A 19,715-nucleotide genomic window follows, 5' to 3' on the forward strand; every position below is an offset into this window, starting at 1 on the left:
TACTTCTCCCATTGGCCTGGCACTAATAATAAACGCGTGAATGCAGATTCGAGTGTCCCAGGACTTCAATCATTCTGAATCTTTTTGATATCCTGCCTTTTTCCCAAAGGGCTGTTAGCCTGTTTTTCAAACAAAATTAGAGACGATTAGATTTTGAGAAATGGAGAAACCCCCGAGCTTTGGCCAAGCTGCGAAAGTCACTAACGGTTCTTCTTGAACATGATTCTCTCCTTGCCTTTCTCTAACACTGATAACGGCAGAAAGGAATCAAACCCAACGCTCTAGCTCCCCTTTACAATTTTTAAATCTCTTATGGGTGAAAGCTGTTTTTCAGTGCTATCTGTGGACTGTGTTTATAGAAAGCTATGGCCAACTCTTAGGTTGTTTCCAGAGAAGGAAAATTCTACTCTCTCGAATACGGGGAATCAGGATATGTAGTCAAAGCTGTAGGAGTGGATTTTTTTTTAATATTTATTTATTTTTGAGAGAGAGAGAGAGCATGAGCATGGGAGGGGCAGAGAGAGGGAGACACAGAATCTGAAGGAGGCTCCAGGCTCTGAACTATCAGCACAGAGCCTGACACAGGGCTTGAAGCTACGAACTGTGAGATCATGACCTCAGACGCTCAACCGACTGAGCCACCCAGGTGCCCCGTAAGAGTGTTTCTAACAGGACAGGGCTACACGTGCAGCTCTCCAAAGGTACGTCATGAGAGGAGGGGTTCAGCATTTCCATAAGACCAAAGTGTCTGTATCCTCAAACCATTTTATTCCACAGAAGTGAGGTTTGCAGAGAGCTTTCACGATTATTCGCTTTAATTGAAAGAGCAAAATAATTAAGCCTAGAATAAACCACACATGAAGAACACCCCCCGACACACACACACACGCCTATACATACACATATATACATATGCACACATACATGCACACACATAGACATGTACATGCATATACACATATATACACACACATACACACATACATATACACAAGCACATATTCACACATACACGCACACCTATTCTATTCTCTGTTCTCCAGGCCTTACCAGATGAATAAGAGAACTGACCTATCCAGTCCCCTGTTTCCCTTGGCTCTCTTATCTTCAGCCCATGACCCACCTGAAGTCTCTCTGCTGGTTCTCCTTCGAATCCTGCATCATCCTTGCCAGAAATCCAGCCTTGACTCTAAATATGTCCCACTTCTGTTCACTCTTTCACATGTAATAGTTCTCCACTCTGACAGAGAAAACAAAGAGGAAAGCAGAAGCATTAGAAGATTCCGTGGGTAAAGATCCAGAAGCATATCCACTTTGTCAAGCACCCTTGTCGCACATGGGCAAGTTCACTGCTCTGGAGAGGGAGGAGAGCCCCTGGGCATCAACTGAGAGAAGTGGGAGGGCAGAGTCAGGCAGAGGGCTGCCTCAGGTGCACCTCAGGACAGAAGAAGAATGCCAGGGCTCAGGCAGGCTGGAGGAGCCTGATCTGGACTACACGAAACAGGGGGAGCGCCCGGGGGTTACCCTGGGTGTCCCATAGTGACCTGAGCAGAGATGATTCCCACCCAGATGGGGACATATCACTGAGAACAGTCTGTCACCAGCAGCTCCAGGGGGCAAAGGAAGGTAGCACAAAGAAACACTAAACCAGCATGGGGGGGCAGGGGGAGCTCCTGGCTCAGTTTTGTCACCACAGACTTACATGTCCCCTGCCATGCATGTCACTTACCCTCAGACTGTCTGCGTCATCTCCATAAGCTCGTACTAATTAATTAATCGCAAACAGATCAAAACTGAGGCCTGGTGGGAGGTAAGCGAGAACAGCGGGGAGTGTGAAACGGTGTATCTGATGAACGCTTGAAAACTTTATATCCGTCAGTTATTTCCTTACATTTCAAAACAGCGGAATCTAAGGAACTCACACTTTGTGGGTGAACCTGAAATTGGACTGTTTGAAATACCACTCCAGTCCGGGACCCCTGCCTGCGGCCCAACAGCCTTGCAAATAGAGCTGCTGGGGAGCAGGTGTTTGGGGGTTCACAATGGTGGTTCTCCTCTTAAAGGGACCAAAACTCTGCAGAGTACAGCACCTAAAACAGTAATCCTTTCTTCACCCCGCCTCCTCCTCCCCTCCTGGGGAAAAGCGCACTTTTCCCCAAGTGAAATGTGCAGCGAGCTTGGTTCAACAGTGAACAATCCAGCCCACACTTCAGGTTCAAGGAAAATTGCACGGCTTCCCCCTGCAGATTTAAGCCGCGTGCTCTCTCTCCTTGTGTCTTCATGACTGTGTTTTGTAGATCTCAGCCTGGATTCACGCTATGTGAGCAAATATTCCAGACGTAACAGTCTGGTTCTGGGGATGGTAACCCAGGGCTCTCTAGAACTAGAGACTTCCATTGTATTTTTCTGGCTTTAGATTACTGCCTGAGAAAGGAGGCTGTTGAGGGAGTGAACATGGACAGGGACAAGTTAATAAAGCGACTCTACTCGGCAGAAGTTCGCACCTGCAAGCACAACGTTGTATTGACTGGCTCGGAAACAGACAGGTGCTACAAACCTTACTTGGACATATGCTACATTCACAGCCTCACACACACAAGGACAGACAGTAGGCTTGGAGACATGTACAAGTGGACACCAAATGCTTGAGTAGAACCAAGGCTTCAGAACATTAGGTCTGTGGTGGTCACAGCAGAACCACAGAGACTCAGCACTCTGTTCTGACCCTCCAACCCTAGCCTGGGCTGGGACCTGAGACCCGAGGTGGCTCCCCTCTGAGCCACAGGAGACGTCCCACATAAAAGGCAAATGGGAAACGAGGCCATAGCCTCCATGAAAGAGAAATATTCATAACACATTCCTCACCCAAATCAGAGCCCAGGAACCCTATCTTAACCTAAAAAATATTATTCCCAGAATATACAAGTTTATTATTGTCCCTTATGGAAGTCCCAAGATCCTTAACAATTCTGCAATTCACACACCAAGCCCCAAACTTTTGATCAATTCTGGGAGTTCCTTGATGATACAAAGTGGGTCTTATCCATCCATCTGTCTCCTGTCACTGGTTCCGTGTTTGTCAAAGAGTAGATATTCAATAACTGTTGTTGAATGTGTAATATATACTCCTTATGAATTAATATATCAAATATTTATCAGGATTATGTGCACATCCCTGCCCCACGCTGCTTCGGTAGTCAGGGGTTAGCTCAGTGGAGCTGCGAAAAGTCACTTAAAGGAAAATGTGATAATGGTTAGCTAATAAGATGTTGCTAAGCAACAAGGAGAAATATTTTAAATAGACTTGAAGTGAATGATATAAGTAAGAGTACAGAAGGGGGGGGAGCAACTGTCTCTTTTATCCCTAGAACTCGGGGACGTTTTACCGGACTGATCAACTCTATCTGGTTCTCCTTGGTCATCCTAGTACGAGGAGTACTGAGGGAGGCTGGAGAGTCCATGAAGGTCAGTTTTCTGTTTGTGCAAGTGAGAGCTGTCATTTGCCTTAAGACATCTTCATGTGTAGCTTTGCTAGGTGTGGAAAGTTAGGGGAGGATCCATTCTGTTCCACAGCAGTTAAACAAAAGCCCTCTCTCACATTCCCTCCCCCACCCACTACATGGCCATTTTCAGCCTCCTACAGACAACACTCAGAGAAACTTCTTCGGGGCTTGTACTGAAGACTATGCGAAGGCGACATTGCGAACGATGCCTTTCTTTCTTTCTTTCTTTCTTTCTTTTTTTCTTTTTTTTTTTTTTTTTTTAAACACGGGAACTAAGTTGGTGCAGGTTGGAGGGATAATTAAATTAAAATGGGCCTCCAAGTTGATTTCTGTTGGCAAGAAGCTTTCTGGGAAGTATCTACGATGCGTCCAGTGATCATCATATCCTTCTCGTTTATGAAGGTATAGTGAGAAACCACTGTCGAGAAGAGATGGCTACGTATTTGCTTTGTAAGCAAAAGGCATGTATCATAGTTGCATCTGTAATAGTGTCCACATCTTTACCAAAGGCACTGAATTTTACCTGTTTTTCTGACCTGGTGGTGGCCTTCACCTCCTCAGTGATCATTTTTGGTATGCCGTATGCCACGTTCATTCTTTCTCCCGAAAATACGTCAATTGTCTGTACTATAAAATGATGCCTGCAACTGTGTGGTGATATTATCCCCTAAGTTTAACAGTGAAATAAGGAAATAAAACTATTAATAAACAAAGAATGTGGTTTGCTTGCTTTTTAATCCAAAGTCTGCACAGCTGCGGCTTTTTGCTCTAAGAGCAGAGACACGGAAGGTTCCTTCTGGAAGAGGCAGTTATGCACACTGACTACTCTCTCTTTTTTATATACGCTAGAATTTTCTTCAACAGCCAATACTGTTGCCGCCATAACCCAAAAACACATATGATAATGTGTTTAGGAGTGTGTATTAAGCATGTGTAAAATGTGTCTACACACACAATCCTTATTCCAAGAGTCTGAGGAAAAATTCTGTCTAGATAAACCCATGAACAAGGAGTTTTATTTTCCTCCTTTTAAAAGAAATGCTTATCTTCCCCAACCCCTTTTTTTAAATGACTTTTTATTTATTTTTGAGAGACAGAGCATGGGTGGGGGAAGGGCAGAAAGAGAGGGAGACACAGAATCCCAAGCAGGCTCTGAGCTGTCAGCACAGAGCCCAAGGGGGGCTCGAACTCCCAAACCGTGGGATCATGACCTGAGGCAAAGTTGAGCACTTAACTGACTGAGCCACCCAGGCATCCCTCTTTCCCCCTTTTTTATTTTTTTTATTTTTATTTATTTTTTTATTTTTTTAACATTTATTTATTTTTGAGACAGAGAGAGAGCATGAACGGGGGAGGGTCAGAGAGAGGGAGACACAGAATCTGAAACAGGCTCCAGGCTCTGAGCTGTCAGCACAGAGCCCGATGCAGGGCTTGAACCCACGGACTGCGAGATCCTGACCTGAGCCGAAGTCGGCCGCTTAACCGACTGAGCCACCCAGGCGCCCCTCTTTCCCCCTTTTTTAAAGAATTGTTTATTAATTTCTTTTGGACCCATCAGAAATGTTTTCCTCCTGAAAATAAAAACCAAGCATCATATTTCACTGCATTGACTTTAAATTTTCTGCAAGTGTAGGTATAAACTGAAGTCAGTCTAGGCAAGGGATGCGAGGGTTTTTTTTTTAATGTCTTGCTTAATTGATTTGTGGCTATTATGCTATTTCACAGCACGTGCCATAGAAACCAAACACTGCCTCTTCATTGTGGAAACTTCCCAACTTTCACCTTGTAAGCAAGACCAAGAAAACAGTTTTCTGAATCTCTCTCACTGTCTCTCTCTCTCTCTCCCTATCTCCTTCATCTGTCATTAAATCCTCATTCTTAGTTTATCATTTGGACATATGCTCTCTAGGGCAAGCTCTGTCTGATTTGATGAACCATTTTGTCATGATTCTCAAGGAGATCAATGCAAATTGCCAGGAAATGAACTACTTTTCTTACACTCTATGATAACAGGCAGTTTTTTAATGTTTTCATTTTATTCTTGAGAGAGTACGAGCAGGGGAGGGGCAGAGAGAGGGAGACAGGATCCAAAGTGGGCTCTGCACGGACAGCATAGAGCCTGATGCGGGGCTTGAACTCACAAACTGCAAGATCATGACCAGAGCCAAAGTCAGATGCTCAATCGTCTGAGCCACCCAGGTACCCCAATAACAGTTTTATATGAAATTAATACTGAGACTGAATAAGAAGAGTTTTCTGTTGTACTGAAGTCTTCCATAATTGGCTACATAAATTGCCTAGATATAACCTATAGCTATAGAAAGAAAAAAATGGCTGAGACTATGGAAAATTAATGAGGCATAAGAACATGTTAATGTTGGAAAGAGCAACCAGGCACCAGTTGATTTTTAACTGAGTGGTGCACCGGAGGGAATTGATAAATATCTTTGGGGAGGACTTGCTACTTCGTAATCTGAATGGTTACATGGGAGGCAATTTTGTGAAACAGAACTTTGCTCTCTCCACCTCAGTTAATGAATCCAAGGATTGGTACCCAGTTGGACTGATCAAAAAATTAACCAAAGAATTTTTAATTTTAGGGATAGATTGGAGCCGGTCTCATCTCACGCACCCAGGATTGTGAAACACGGGAGCTAGCAGCCGTGACTTGTCACATGAACACATCGTATGTATCATATGCATCGTACGAGCACATCAGAAACTGATGTGGGAAAAAGTGAGATGAATCAGATTCCAGAGACAAAGAGAGAGTAGAGAAAGACGCCATCTACCCCTGATTTTCCCAAGGCCCAATGGCATCTGCACACTTCTCCCAAGCCTGGTTGTTCAGATGTATTTTGTCTGTCCCGGGTATTTGTAAAACTTAGCATTTTAGTTTAAAGGCATTGGGCTAAGTACCTATTACTTGTAACTGAACGGGACCACCCACTACAAGCTGAGGGGATTAGGTAATACAAATGTTTGTGAAATCTTAAATTATGGGATTAGTCATTCGGGTGTAATTGACCATTCCACTGATTTAAATATTCCCACAATTAATTAAATTTTTATTTGGCTGAACTGAGGAATTTCACCCTTGAATTCAATGCTTCCTGTTCTCTAACCGCAGCCATATATTTCTAATGAAAATAATCACTATTATTTTTTAACTATCTAGCATGCTTTTTAAGGGCAGTAAGAATTTAACATTAAACGATGAGCACATTTTTTTTATTGAAATTATACTTCACAAAGGTAAGTCTGCACATAGCACTTTTCTGGAAGAGATGTCCCCTCATCCAGAGCGTTTACAGAGTTGTAAAGAGAATGAAGCCAACTTCTCTTTAGAGCAGAAGTTCCTTAGTCTGACTGTGGTCTTTCTTGGGCATTTTTGCACACCGCCCTTCAACCTAATTCCCGCTTCTTGGAGATGCCACGTGTACCTGTCAGTGTATTCGCCACTAGAATTAACCAACAGCATTCACATTGTTAAAAGGCCAAAGTAGGAGAGGAGCCAAGATGGCGGAACAGCATGGAAGTTTTTCGTGTGTCTCGCGTGCATGAAACGCAGCCAGGCCAACACTAAACCATCCTACACACCTAGAAAACTGATTGGAGGGTTAACACAACAATCTGCACAACCTGAACCACAGAATTCAGCAGAGAGAGAAAAAATTCATTTTTATTTTCAATTTTTATTAAAAATATTTTTCTTTAATTTTTTTACTGTATTTTTTACTTTTGTGTAAATTTTTCAAATTCTATCTTACTTCCATTATTTTATTTTAGTCTACTCCAGTGTATTCACCTTTTCAAATTTTCAAACGATTTCCTTTTTTTTCTTTTTTGTCTTTTTTGTTTCTTTTCTTTTTCTTGAATGCAGAAAGAGAAAAAATTCATTTAATTTTTTTACTATATTTTTTGCTTTTATGTAATTTTTTTTCAAATTCTATTTTACTTCCATCATTTTATTTTAGTCTACTACAGTGTATTCACTTTTTCAAATTTTCAAACGATTTCTTTTTTCTCTCTTTGTTCTCTTGTTTCTTTTCTTTTTCTTGAATACAGAAAGAAAAAATTCATTTTTAATTTTTATTATAAATATTTTTCTTTAATTTTTTCTACTATATTTTTTACTTTTGTGTAAATTTTTTCAAATTCTATTTTACTCCCATCATCTCATTTTAGTTTACTTCAGTGTATTCATTTTTTCAAATTCTCAAACGATTTCCTCTCCCTCCCCTTTTTTTCCTCTAATCTGTCAAACCACTTTGAACACCCAGACCAAAACACACCTAGGATCTAGCATCATTTATTATATTTGTGTGTGTGTGTGTGTTTGATTTTTTAATTTTAATATTTCTTTAATCTTAATTTTTTAATTTTAATTTTTCTACCTCATTAATTCCTTTTCTCTCTTCAAAATGGCAAAATGAAGGAATTCACCCCAAAGGAAAAAGTATGAAGAAATGACAGCCAAGGATTTAACCAACACAGATACAAGCAACATGTCTGAACCAGAATTTAGAATCACGATAATAAGAATACGAGCTGGAGTCGAAAATAGATTAGAATCCCTTTCTGCAGAGATAAAAGAAATAAAAAATAGCCAGAATGAAATTAAAAATGCTATAACTGAGCTGCAATCATGGATAGATGCAGCGACGGCAAGGGTGGACGAGGCAGAACAGAGAATCAGTGATATAGAGGACAAACTTATAGAGAATAATCAGCAAAAAAAAAGAGGGAGATCAAGGCAAAAGAGCATGATTTAAGAATTGGAGAAATCAGTGACTCATTAAAAAGGAGCAACATCAGAATCATAGGGGTCCTGGAAGAGGAAGAGAGAGAAATAGGGGTAGAAGGGTTATGTGAGCAAATCATAGCAGAAAACTTTCCTAACCTGGGGAAAGACACAGACATCAAAATCCAGGAAGCACAGAGGACCCCCATTAGAGTCAATAAAAGGCAAAAGTAATTACCAATAAAAAGTAACTGTCAGGGGGCACCGGGGTGGCTCAGTCAGTTAAGCATCTGACTCCGGCTCAGGTCATGATCTTGGAGTTTGTGGGTTCAAGCCCCGCATCGGGCTCTGTTCTGACAGCTCAGAGCCTGGAATCTGCCTCGGATTCTGTATGTGTCTCTCTCTCTGCCCCTCCCCTGCTTGTGCACTCTCTCTCCCCCCCTCTCTCTCTCTCTCTCTCTCTCTCTCTCTCTTTCAAAAATAAATAAACATTTAACAAAAATTTTTAAGGTGACTGTGAAAGATGGGTTCTCATTCGAGTTACATGGGGACACTGATGAGAATCTTGTTGCAATCAGAGCCCAGACCGTGGGAGCTCTCTCGCACTCTCCACAGCAATGTGCTTTAAGAATAGAGTATCTACCCTTGGCTCATAAGAGATTTACCAACTTAACCTTGCTGCAGAGTGGAAGGAGAAATGGCACTTAGTCCTGCATTCATTCGCATCGTCTGCACTGCCACTTGGCCTATTCTGACACCAAATCATTTGCCAGTTTGCTATTGGAAAATATTTGAGACATCACAAATCTCTGTTGGGGAAGGAAGGGATTCCATGCTTCCACAGGATAGATATTTTAGAGGATCCAAAGTTTGCCCTGAATGTGCTCTGCACCTGCGAACCCCCAAATATGATGAGCCAGCCAGCATTTAAGCCAAGAGTGACCAAAATTGTGCTTACATCCATTTCTGTCATCTTCCTAATATGCATCTTTGTCTCTGTAATTCTGAAAACTCATTACATCAGGGGTCTCTTCATTGCATTTTTCTTCATTCCAGACAGCATAATGTTTCTAGACAGTGGGGATGTTTTAAATAAAAGTCAATGTTAATGTTCTGCATTCACTAAATGACTAAATCTCTCATAATGTCTTGTTTGTAAATGATGTTATCTATCATACTTAGTCCTTAATTCATTTTACTGGTTGTTCTTTTCCATAAAAAAATAGGGATTTTGATTTTTAAGTGATTTTACTTATTGGATTTGGAGGAAACTATTGGCAATAACAATGTAGGCTGGGTATGGGTTTGACTTAATCCCACAGTGTTTTCTCATGACTAATACTAACTTCCCCTCTTAACTAACTTACCTTTCTGAGTCCAATCATTCTCCCCCAAACAATTAATTCATAAAGATGACAAATATGGGATTTGTCTTTCTGCTATGACAGCCACTTACAAGCTAGGAAAACAGATAGAAAGCAATGCTGACTATATATTCATATACTCAGCACAGGAAAGATTCTTTAACATTTAGCTCGATAAGGCCAATGAAATTTGAATAATAATATGTTTCATTAAATTGTTGGCACGTGGATACAAACAGATCTCTAAGTGACACAATCCCACCCCCCGCCCCCACCCCACTAACCCTGGCTTCCAGAACACAAAGTGCTTTTAGAAATCTGACCACTTGAATGGATTCCACCCAGCAGGGATAGCTATATTTAGAAAGAGTTGACTACATTGTCGCACTATCTAGGTTAGCTTGAAATGGAAAGAGTCAGTAGAGGCTCCAACCAAATATGGAGGAAGTTCATAACTAGCAGAGATAATTAAGGAGGCCCAGTACTACCTACCAGCTGTCGGGAGGACCTTTAACTATGACATCACAGGGAAGGGCCTCCTCTGAAATTAACTTCAGAACAATATCAAAAGGCCAGTCCTTTGCCACTAAGCCAGAGGTTAAGTATTTTCGCAGTAGCTTTGAAAGAAATCATCGCCACCCGGGCTGTGGAATCAGTGACGCGCCTCTAGCTGTTCCCAGCCGTAGTGGGAGCACGTGTGGGGCAGAGATCAGATCCATGACAGCTCCCCACACCCCTCCCCTTCCACCACGGATCCACACGCCCACGAGCTTCAAGATCAGACTCACTAGAGGCTTCACAAAAACCCAGGTAGGATACCAGCTGAAACTGCATTTCCTTCTTGGCTCTGTCAGAAACAAAAAGTGCACATATGATTCCTTATCAAGGTGGGAAAACGGAGTTAATACACCAACCTTTCTCTCTGCTACCCCTGCCCACCCCACCCCAATTCCCTTCCTCATGCCTTCTGTGTGTCCCTACACCCAGAAGTAACTCCTACCTTGTTGGCACCGAGTATATAAACTTCATATATGCTTTGTAACGCGACTTAACACTTGCCCACCTCTGAAGTTACAAAAATGATTCTGTGTACTAGTAAGCAAGTTCTTTCTCATTGTGTTAGCTAAGCTTGGCAAACAGAAGTGACTTTGACTTCAGAAGATAGAACCAATGTGTAAAAACAGAGATACAGAGATAAAGAAAAGGAAAATAAACACTCACTGTTCATTAAGAGATAATGGCTTCCTTTGTTTTCTTTCAAGATTCCAAAATAAGATTAAGATCTTAATGCACTGCAAAGTTTGAGCACTCCTGGATAAAATATCATAGATCCTTTAGTTGGGGGAAAAAAAACAACAAAACTTTAAATATTCTCCAGTTAAGGGGCACCTGGCTGACTCAGTTAAGCATCCAGCTTCAGCTCAGGCCATGAACTCATGGTTCGTGAGTTCAAGCCCCGCGTCGGGCTCTACACTGACAGCAAGGAGTCTGCCTGGGATTCTCTCTCTGCCTCTCTCTCTGCCCCTCCTCTGCTCTCTCTGTCTCTCAAAATAAATAAACTTAAAAAATTTTTACAAAAAATAAACATTAAAAAAAATGTAAATACTCTCCAGTCAAATCAATGCAAGCAAGGGTCCCTCCTCCTATGGCATTGTTGACCACGAACCACCCAGATGCTGTGTAAGTAATTCCAATGGCAAGAAACTCATTAACAAAGTGGACCACTTTTTATTTAGTGTTTTAATTGTTTTGCTACACTGTATCCACGGGCTCTAGCCCTTTCCTCTAGGGCACTGATCTTCCACAATATATGCATATCAGTGGGGATACATGAGGACTTTCCAGGGAGCACTAGCGTAGGGTCAGTTTAAGGAAGTCATTTGCGAGATCCTCAAGTGTCACAGGTACTCCTTCTCAAAGGTGACCTGACTAGAAGATCATCTCCTCCATCACACCTGCCTTTCTGCTACTTCACATGACACACCTGTCACCCGGCCTGAGTCTCACTCGTGTGCACAATCTAGACAATAAACAAAACGACGGTTTTATTTATTTATTTTTATTAAATTTATTTATTTATTCTAGAGAGTGAGTGTACAGGAGAGGGGCAGAGAGAGAGGGAGAGAGAGAGAATCCCAAGCAGGCTCCACGCTGTCAGCACAGAGCCACGGGGCTCAAACTCACGAACCTCAAGATCATGACCTGAGCTGAAACCAAGGGTCAGATGCTTAACCGACTGAGCCACCCAGGTGCCTCACAAAAGGACAGTTTTAAAATGCACAGTTTCCCAGAGAGTGTCTTGTAGCAGAAAAGCAAATAGAGCTTCAAAGAAATATTGAAGAGTGGAGTCCAGAGAACAAACCTATACTAAAGCCCCATGCCTCTATGGTATCCACTCACATATCCATCCACTCATTCGTCCATCCATCTATCTATCTATCCGTGCTTCTATCTGTTCATCCATATATCCCTCCACTCATTCATCCATCCATCCATCCATCCATCCATCCATCCATCCATCCGTGCGTCTATCTGTCCATCCATATATCCATCCACTCATTCGTCCATCCATCTATCCACTAATCTATGAGTTAGAATTCAAAGGTGAGGTAGCTGTCATAAGAACATGTATAATCGCATTTATTTAAACTGGAACATTAGGTCAGGTTTTTTGTAACATAAAGTAAATGAATTTTGTTGATTCATTTCGCAATGAGGGCTGGCTTTGCCAGTTGGATTATAAGGTATACATTTTCCATAAGGTGGATAAAGAAAAATCTACACTACAAAGTTTTGATATATTGAACAGAGATCATATGGCATACGCAAGAAACTGCACCCTTTGAACTTATATTAAATCTGTTTATAAACAAAAGTAGGCAAGAGGCATACAGCTTTTCAACTTTTATGTAAATGAGGGGGGAGAAAGCAGTGAAACAGAAAACAGATTAATAACCTCCCCTCATCCATATGGCATATCCCTGAACACATGAAGACAATTCTCATTTCTCCTGTACAGCACTTTCTCTCCACTTTAAACCTCCTGGACGACCTGAGCCATTCTTCATAGTTCACAGTCAAGGGCATCACTGAGGGGGGAAGGAGTGAGTGATCCCAGCAAGTCCCACTTCTGTCTTTCCTGGGATCAAGCTCACACCCCCACCCAGCCCTCCTGATAACTCAGCCTCCGAATCTGGCTTGTCCAACCTCACAGTGCACATAAAAGCAGCCACTCAGAGAACAATAGCTGGTCCGTCCTCTGAAGAACCAATGAGTGACTTGACCGTAATTTCTTGCCCTAACTCCAGCGAATCTCGTTGTGTCAGAGGCGCCCTGTCTGCCTCAAGGCACAGTCGACAAGCAGAAGGGAGCCAAAAAGTAGGAAGGGAGGAAGAAGGGAGGCTGAAGGAAAGTGAGTGGGTGTCCCACCTACACCAAGACGCGTGCATCCACAAGCAAGACCACTGGTTATGTGCTTAGAGTCAGTGGCGTTTTAGATAAGGTGACATCACACGTGTCGTAGGCTCTGACTTTGCGAGGGGAACAGGTTGTTATGTTCCTCGCTTCTTCTAATCCACTATTTGCCTATTAGCACCACGTCACTCCCAACCCCACTCCTGGCCAAATCCTGCACGTGAACCTATGGTTTCTGTAAGTACTGCTCAAGGAGAAGGCTGATGCAAAGAGACAGAGTCAAAACTCTGAACTTCCCAGCTTCCAAGCAGATTTTTAACCAACCTAGAGGAGAAAAAGACGTCGTTAAGCCATAGCTTTCAAAGGTAACAGAGAGAGACAGAAACGAAGAATGTTCCTGGGAATTCTAAGACCTTCCCTGGGTTTCTACCCAGGGACATGTGCCTCTGAGCCTTCATGCTTCTCTGCTCTTTAAATTTCCACTGGCTCTCGCCTTCAGCCGAGCCGGGGTCCTTGACCAGGGTCATGGCTAAGTCTTCACAGCGCCCCCGAGAGCCACATTTTCCTGAAGTCTTCATCTGGTATTGCTTCTTCAGCTGGTAGCTGACCATTGTTGTTGTTTGCTTGTTCGTTTCCGATTCAAAACTCTGGCTCCTTTTCAGCTCAACCCCTGACGTTTCTGTTTCCTGTCTGATAAAGGCTTCCCGCTGCTTTACAGAGCAGAGGTCAGTGCAGAGAGGAAAGCCCCCAAAATAGTCTTCTCTCCCGGCTCAGGCACCCCCATCTCCCAGCACCTGACACTCACACTGATGACAGTGTTCAAATATTTCTCTGGGGAGTGCAGAGTTTTCTGAAAGCTCCATAATTTTATTTCTTATGCTGTATCTTACGTTACATAGTGGAACAAGATGTGCAGTTAAGTCCGTTCAGAATAAAGGGAAGGGAAGGTCCTCAGAATTCTCACTGTCCCAGATGCTGTCAGATGTTTACAGTGGAAGCCACACTTTGGAGGTTGGTTATAGGTTCCCTGTCTTTGGATTTTGCAGTGGGGGCTTTACGGAATAGTGCAGAGGGGATGTTCTAGAGTCCAGAGTTCCACGTCAAGCAACAGGAGAAAAGGCAAACTGGTTTTAGGATGATAAGGCCTTTGGGTGGCAAATGAACTTGGGGACTGTGCTGCCCAGAACTGTCTAGTCACCACCCACAGGAGAGAAAGAGCATAGAGGAGTTTCCTTAGGTGCAGGTGAAACTGAGACCACATGACTTTGGCCAATGGCATCACTGCTATTTCTACCCAGATCATGTCCCTCCCAGCTCTCCAGGGGGTGGCTTTGTGGGAAAGCGTGTATCCTCTGCTCTTATAGAACCTGCTCAGAGAGAGACCCTATGACGACCCTACCATGTAGGGTCTTTCTAAGATAGCACCTTGCCACCCCATTCTCAACTTATTTACCCCACTGGATGTTTCTTCACAGCACTTATTACGTTACACATTTTTAAAAGCATTTGTGACCTATCTCCCCTCACTGGGATGTAAGCTCTGTGGAAACTGGGTTTTTGCTTACTTTTCCTGTCTCTTCCCGCGCGCCCCCCCACCCCGCCCCTGCCATGTGTAAGAGCCTAGGAAAGTATTTTGATGCTAGGCAGGTACTTACAATGTATTTAGTGAATGAACAGAATAAAATCTAAAAGCATGTCTTCAAACTTCCACATTTCAATTGATTTGAATTCTTTTTTTCAGTATATGTAGTTTCCTATCTAATGTGTGATCAATAACTCCTCAAGGAGAAATTTGATAGGCTCTACAGCCTTCCACGCTAGCCAGTGAAATGAACAATGCTCCCCACTCTCCAGTCGAGGCCTTTCTTTGCAGGATGGGCCATTCTCATATTTTTGTTCTTACTTCTAGGGCTCTAGAAACAACAAAGAGCTCATTGCAATAAAAGCTTAGGAAATATGTAATATCACATATTCAATAATGATGCGACGTTTTGAATGGTCTGTATACATTTTCAGGCCTTTAGTATAACAGTTTACATTTGTTTCCAGATTTTACATGGAAGTGTACTCATAGTTGGAAAATTTATCCATGACTATGTAAAATGTTCCTGTAGTATATTTATATATTAATGACTGTTCATATATATACATAGATTTATGTATAGATATATATATATAAGTACATATAGTTTTAGATATAAATATGCAAATGTTTATATAACATGTATATGTTACATGAAGGTAATATAAATTATATATTGAATATATACAAATATATAATTTATCTGTAATTATAATTACATACATATTATGTATATATTTGAATTCCTCAATTTTGGTACTACTGTCTTTTTCCTTTCATCCTTCAAATTCCGCACTATTTGACAAGCCACCAAATGGTTCATCTTTCTCCTGCCTTAGAGTTATTCTAGCTTGAAGCTGGTTCAACATCAAAACCAATAGTGATCTCTGAAACACACGTCATGCTCCACACTTTCTCTTTATGCTTGTACGTTATTACTCCAAAAAAATAACTCTCTCTCTTCCACCTAGAGCCCCCAAACCCTCAATGGTGGAATCCAGAAACATGTCCCAATTAAATCCCCCAAGACTTGATATGTCCCACACTCCCCACCCTGGCTGAGACTTTTTCTTATATTTCATGGCCACTGACTCACCATTCCCCAAATCCTTTGTACTCTAGAAGAATACATGGGAATATGCTATTTCTCTCTTCTTCCCGAAAAAGTAAAATCCAGTTATTATTTGTTTGTTTGTTTGTTTGTTTGTTTTTGAGAGAGAGAAATAGAACGTGCCCTCAAGCAGGGGAGGGGCAGAGACAGAGGGAGAGAGAGAATTTTCAGCAGGCTCCACGTCTACCGAGGAGCCTGACGCTCGATGCGGGGCCGGATCTCACAACTGTGGTGAGATCATGACCTGAGCCAAAATCAAGAGTAGGAGGCTCAACCGACTGAGCCACCCAGATGCCTCTAAAGTCCAGTTATTTAAATACACTTTGCCAAGACAAGAGAAAGATAATGCTTTGGACACCATGAAAGTGACAATGGGATGAAAAGGCCACGTGTGTGCAGATGAATCCATCACACTGACTCAGTCCAAGGACAGGCAGCCCCAGCCTTACATTTGAAATAGGTCCTTATTTGTTTGCTTTCAGGATTTTTTTTTTTATTTCTTTTGTTCCGTTTAATCTGGTGGTTCTGTGTGGTCATTTCCAGGCAAGGAAAAAGAAATGCAAAATATACAAATTTATATTCAGGCATTTTTTCATTGCCCTTTGTTGGGGGGATCTTTGGTCTTTTTTCCCCCAGTTCCTTCTTGTTCCAATTGTGTATGGACCTAGAAGAAACACCTACTAAATTACTTCACAACAAGATACAAGTGGTGCTTTACTTACTATTTCTGTTGTACCAAATTCCCACAAATTTAGTGGCTTATGACAACATACATTTATTCTTCTTGCTCTGTAGTCAAAGAACAAGATGAATCTCACCGGATTAAAATCAAGGTGTTGAAAGGCCTGCATGCCTTCTAGAGGGTCGAAGAGAGGATATGGCTTTACCTTCTCCAGTTCTAGATGTTGCCCACACTCCTTGGCTTGTGGCCCCTGCCCCCTTCAAAGCCAACAATCTCATCCCTGGACCTCTGCCCCTGTTGTTACATCTGTTTCTCTGAATCCGATTCTCTGCCTCCCTCTTTCCCTTATAAGGACTCTTATGATTAAATTGGGCTTCCCAGGGGCACCTGGGTGGCTTACTCAGTTAAGCGTCCGACTTCAGCTCAGGTCATGATCTCACTGTTCATGGGTTCGGGCCCCACACTGGGCTCTACACTGGCAGCTCAGAGCCTGGATCCTCTGACAGCTCAGAACTTTGGATCCTCTGTCTCCCTCTCTCTCTGCCCCTACCGCTGTCTCTCAAAAATAAATTTAAAATTTTTTTTTAATATATTTTAAATTGGGCTGCCCAGATAATCCATGCTTATCTCCCCATTTTAAGATCCTTAACTTAATCACATCTTTAAAATTCCTTCTGCCATGTTAAGAAGCATATTCATAGGCTCTGGGAATTAGTACATGGACATCTTTGGGGGCCAATATTCTGCCAAACAGAAGTGGTAATGTGTCCTTCACCCTCCCCAGGAGGGACAGATGTTTGTGCTTCAAAAGAAAAGCCTATAAAATTGATTTCTAAAAAACAGAACTCAAGGCATGCCGACCTCTGGGTGTGAAAGAGGGACTTAGGAGCGAGTGGGGTCTTTCCAGTGTGTTAAAAATGATACAGAAACGTCTATCTCAATGACATTGTGGACAGAGGATTACAAATTCTAGTTTCCACAGCTGCTCTGTAATGATTTGTAATACAAAATGTGTGTACATTTTCCTGCTAACTGAAAGAACGTATATTAAGTTTGAAGAGTCTGTGTGCTCTGAAAAGCCATAATGAGCTTCCCAAATCCGTATAAGTTCGTTTTTACCACTAAAGGCTAGTTTTTCATAAAAGAATACTCAAAAATTCACAGATACTCTTTAATTAGTGACATGGGGTAGCCTCCATTTTGTTGAACGCTTGCTATAGGTGAGGTGTTACGCCAATATATTCATATCCTATTTATTCTGCCTGCAATCCTAGGAGACATTTAGTCCAGGAAAAGGGAACCGAGTCTCAGAAAAGTCATTTGCCCGACATCACACATTTATGAATTGGCCGACCTAGAATTCAAACATTAGTCTGTCTGATTCTAAAGGCTGTTAGCACCTCTTCCATGAAGATGCCATGGACTCTGTCGGTGGGTCCTTTCCCACTTCCTAAGCCCATTTTGTCATAACCCCCTCTCGTTTCCTCTACTTTTCCTGTGCGGTGCTCTTTAGGTCATACTCATAACCAGTAAAATCCACTTTTGACAGCTCTGTGCTGTCAGTGCAGTCCCCCTCTCTCTCTGCCCCTCCCCTGCTCTCTCTCAAAAATAAACATTAAAAAATAATAGAAATTAAAAATAAAACAAAATAGGGATAATAAAATTATAGGTATGTTGCATTGTTTTATTACCCAGCCCAGTTGGGGTAAGGGGTGGGGGGAGGGTGGTTGATGATGAGAAAAGAATTAATGTATTGAATACATTCTATGAGTCACATGCTTTTCACAGTTTCGCATGTATCTGAAATTGACTGCATCATAAAAACACAGTCGTCCAGTTGGGATTGTGACGTAGTTATTGTTGCCTATAAACGTGTGACTTCGGAGGTTAGTACTTGGGACCTGTCTGGACAATGACCACCACTTGCCATCTGAGTCAACAGAATCTTAAAGGAAGGACCTTTAAGGAACGGAATATGCGTCCTGATCATCTGAAATCATTTTGACACCTGATACAGAGAGAGGGGACCAGTAGTCAAACTTGCAGAATGAACATAAAAAAGGAAGACAATGTCAGCAATCAGATGGCAGAGTGGGGGAGGGATGCTTTCAAGACCTGTAGCGTCACCAAGGTTCTGGAGAGCAGAGTGCAGGGGGAAAAAGTGGACATCAGGGACTTCGATTCAGAAAAGCGGAACACTGACACCAAGAAGCTTTGGGAATGCCTGAAACAATTTATTTTCTTGATAGTTCCTTTTTTCCCACATGTATGAAAAAGAGACACGTCTTAAATCCATACCTGAAGTCTCCAAGAGCTGTCACCAAATGTACAATAACAATAGTAATGATGAAACAGCTCCACATTCTGTAAACCTAATACTGTTCTAAAATAAAAAGTTTCTTTTTTTTTTTTTTAAGCATTGGTTAATAGTAAAATGAAGGAAGTTTTCTGGTATATAAAACAATGGGCTCACAAGTGGTTACTTAGATTCAGAGACATACAGAATTTTATGTTTGATTTTACAGCCACTAGAGTTGATAGACAATAATTTCCTAAAACAAGAGATAGTGATTTAAAGTTTACGTTAAATGTTTTCGGAAGGGGAAAAAAATATGACTCCTTGCCTACTTTTGCGCCAAATAGAAAACCAAACCATTTTTTTTTTTTTTTTGAGAGACAGTGAGAGAGACAGCACGAACAGGGGAGGGGTAGAGAGGGAGAGAGAATACCAAGCAGGCTCTGTGCATTCAGCACAGAGACCGATATGGGGCTCTATCCCACGAACCATGAGATCATGACCTGACCCAAAACCAAGAGTCAGACAATGAATCGACTGAGCCACCCAGATGCCCCTCAAACTATCTCAATATAAGAAAAGCTATTTGAAGTGAATAAACTGTGACGTGGTTCATTAATGTGAGCGTTTGTGTTTTATGTATCTCCATACAAACACATCACATGTTTATGTTGACCATAAGGCAAATTTGATGGGAGGTGAATTTTGAGAATTTACCCACATCAGTGAAAGGAGACATATGTTGATATGACTCATTTGACTTTTAACGTAATTCAGGCATAAATGAAGAGTATCTTCGATAATTACCAATGTCCTAAATACAAAATTTGTTCCTCCTAAATTTCAAGAAATAAATATGTGATCATTTCCTATAAATACACTCATTTCCATCTGGATGGGAGTTGGCTCGTGATTTATAATGTTTCTAATTATGTAATATTAATGTAATGCTGCATCAAATCCAATAGAAAGTGTGTGATATTTGTCATGATTGTAAGAAAAAATTCTGACATTCAAGG

The 19,715-nt window shown here is 41.7% G+C and overlaps 1 protein-coding gene across 3 annotated transcripts in view; it reads right to left on the reverse strand.

Annotated features, from left to right (window-relative positions):
- LOC106982520 (zinc finger protein 37A-like) overlaps window positions 1-19,715 on the reverse strand; it is a 179,105-nt gene that overhangs the window by 11,513 nt on the left and 147,877 nt on the right. For 2 of the 3 annotated variants that reach the window (XM_053206946.1, XM_053206944.1), the window contains exon 11: window positions 1,124-1,240. In XM_053206946.1, coding sequence (XP_053062921.1) covers window positions 1,161-1,240 — 80 coding nt within the window. In that variant the 3' untranslated portion in view covers window positions 1,124-1,160. Of the gene's footprint in view, window positions 1-470; window positions 1,241-19,715 lie in introns of those variants that run through there. The other variant, XM_053206945.1, reaches the window with a different exon arrangement.

Source organism: Acinonyx jubatus, chromosome D2, assembly GCF_027475565.1.
Source record: "Acinonyx jubatus isolate Ajub_Pintada_27869175 chromosome D2, VMU_Ajub_asm_v1.0, whole genome shotgun sequence".
NCBI classification, from domain to species: Eukaryota; Metazoa; Chordata; class Mammalia; order Carnivora; family Felidae; genus Acinonyx; species Acinonyx jubatus.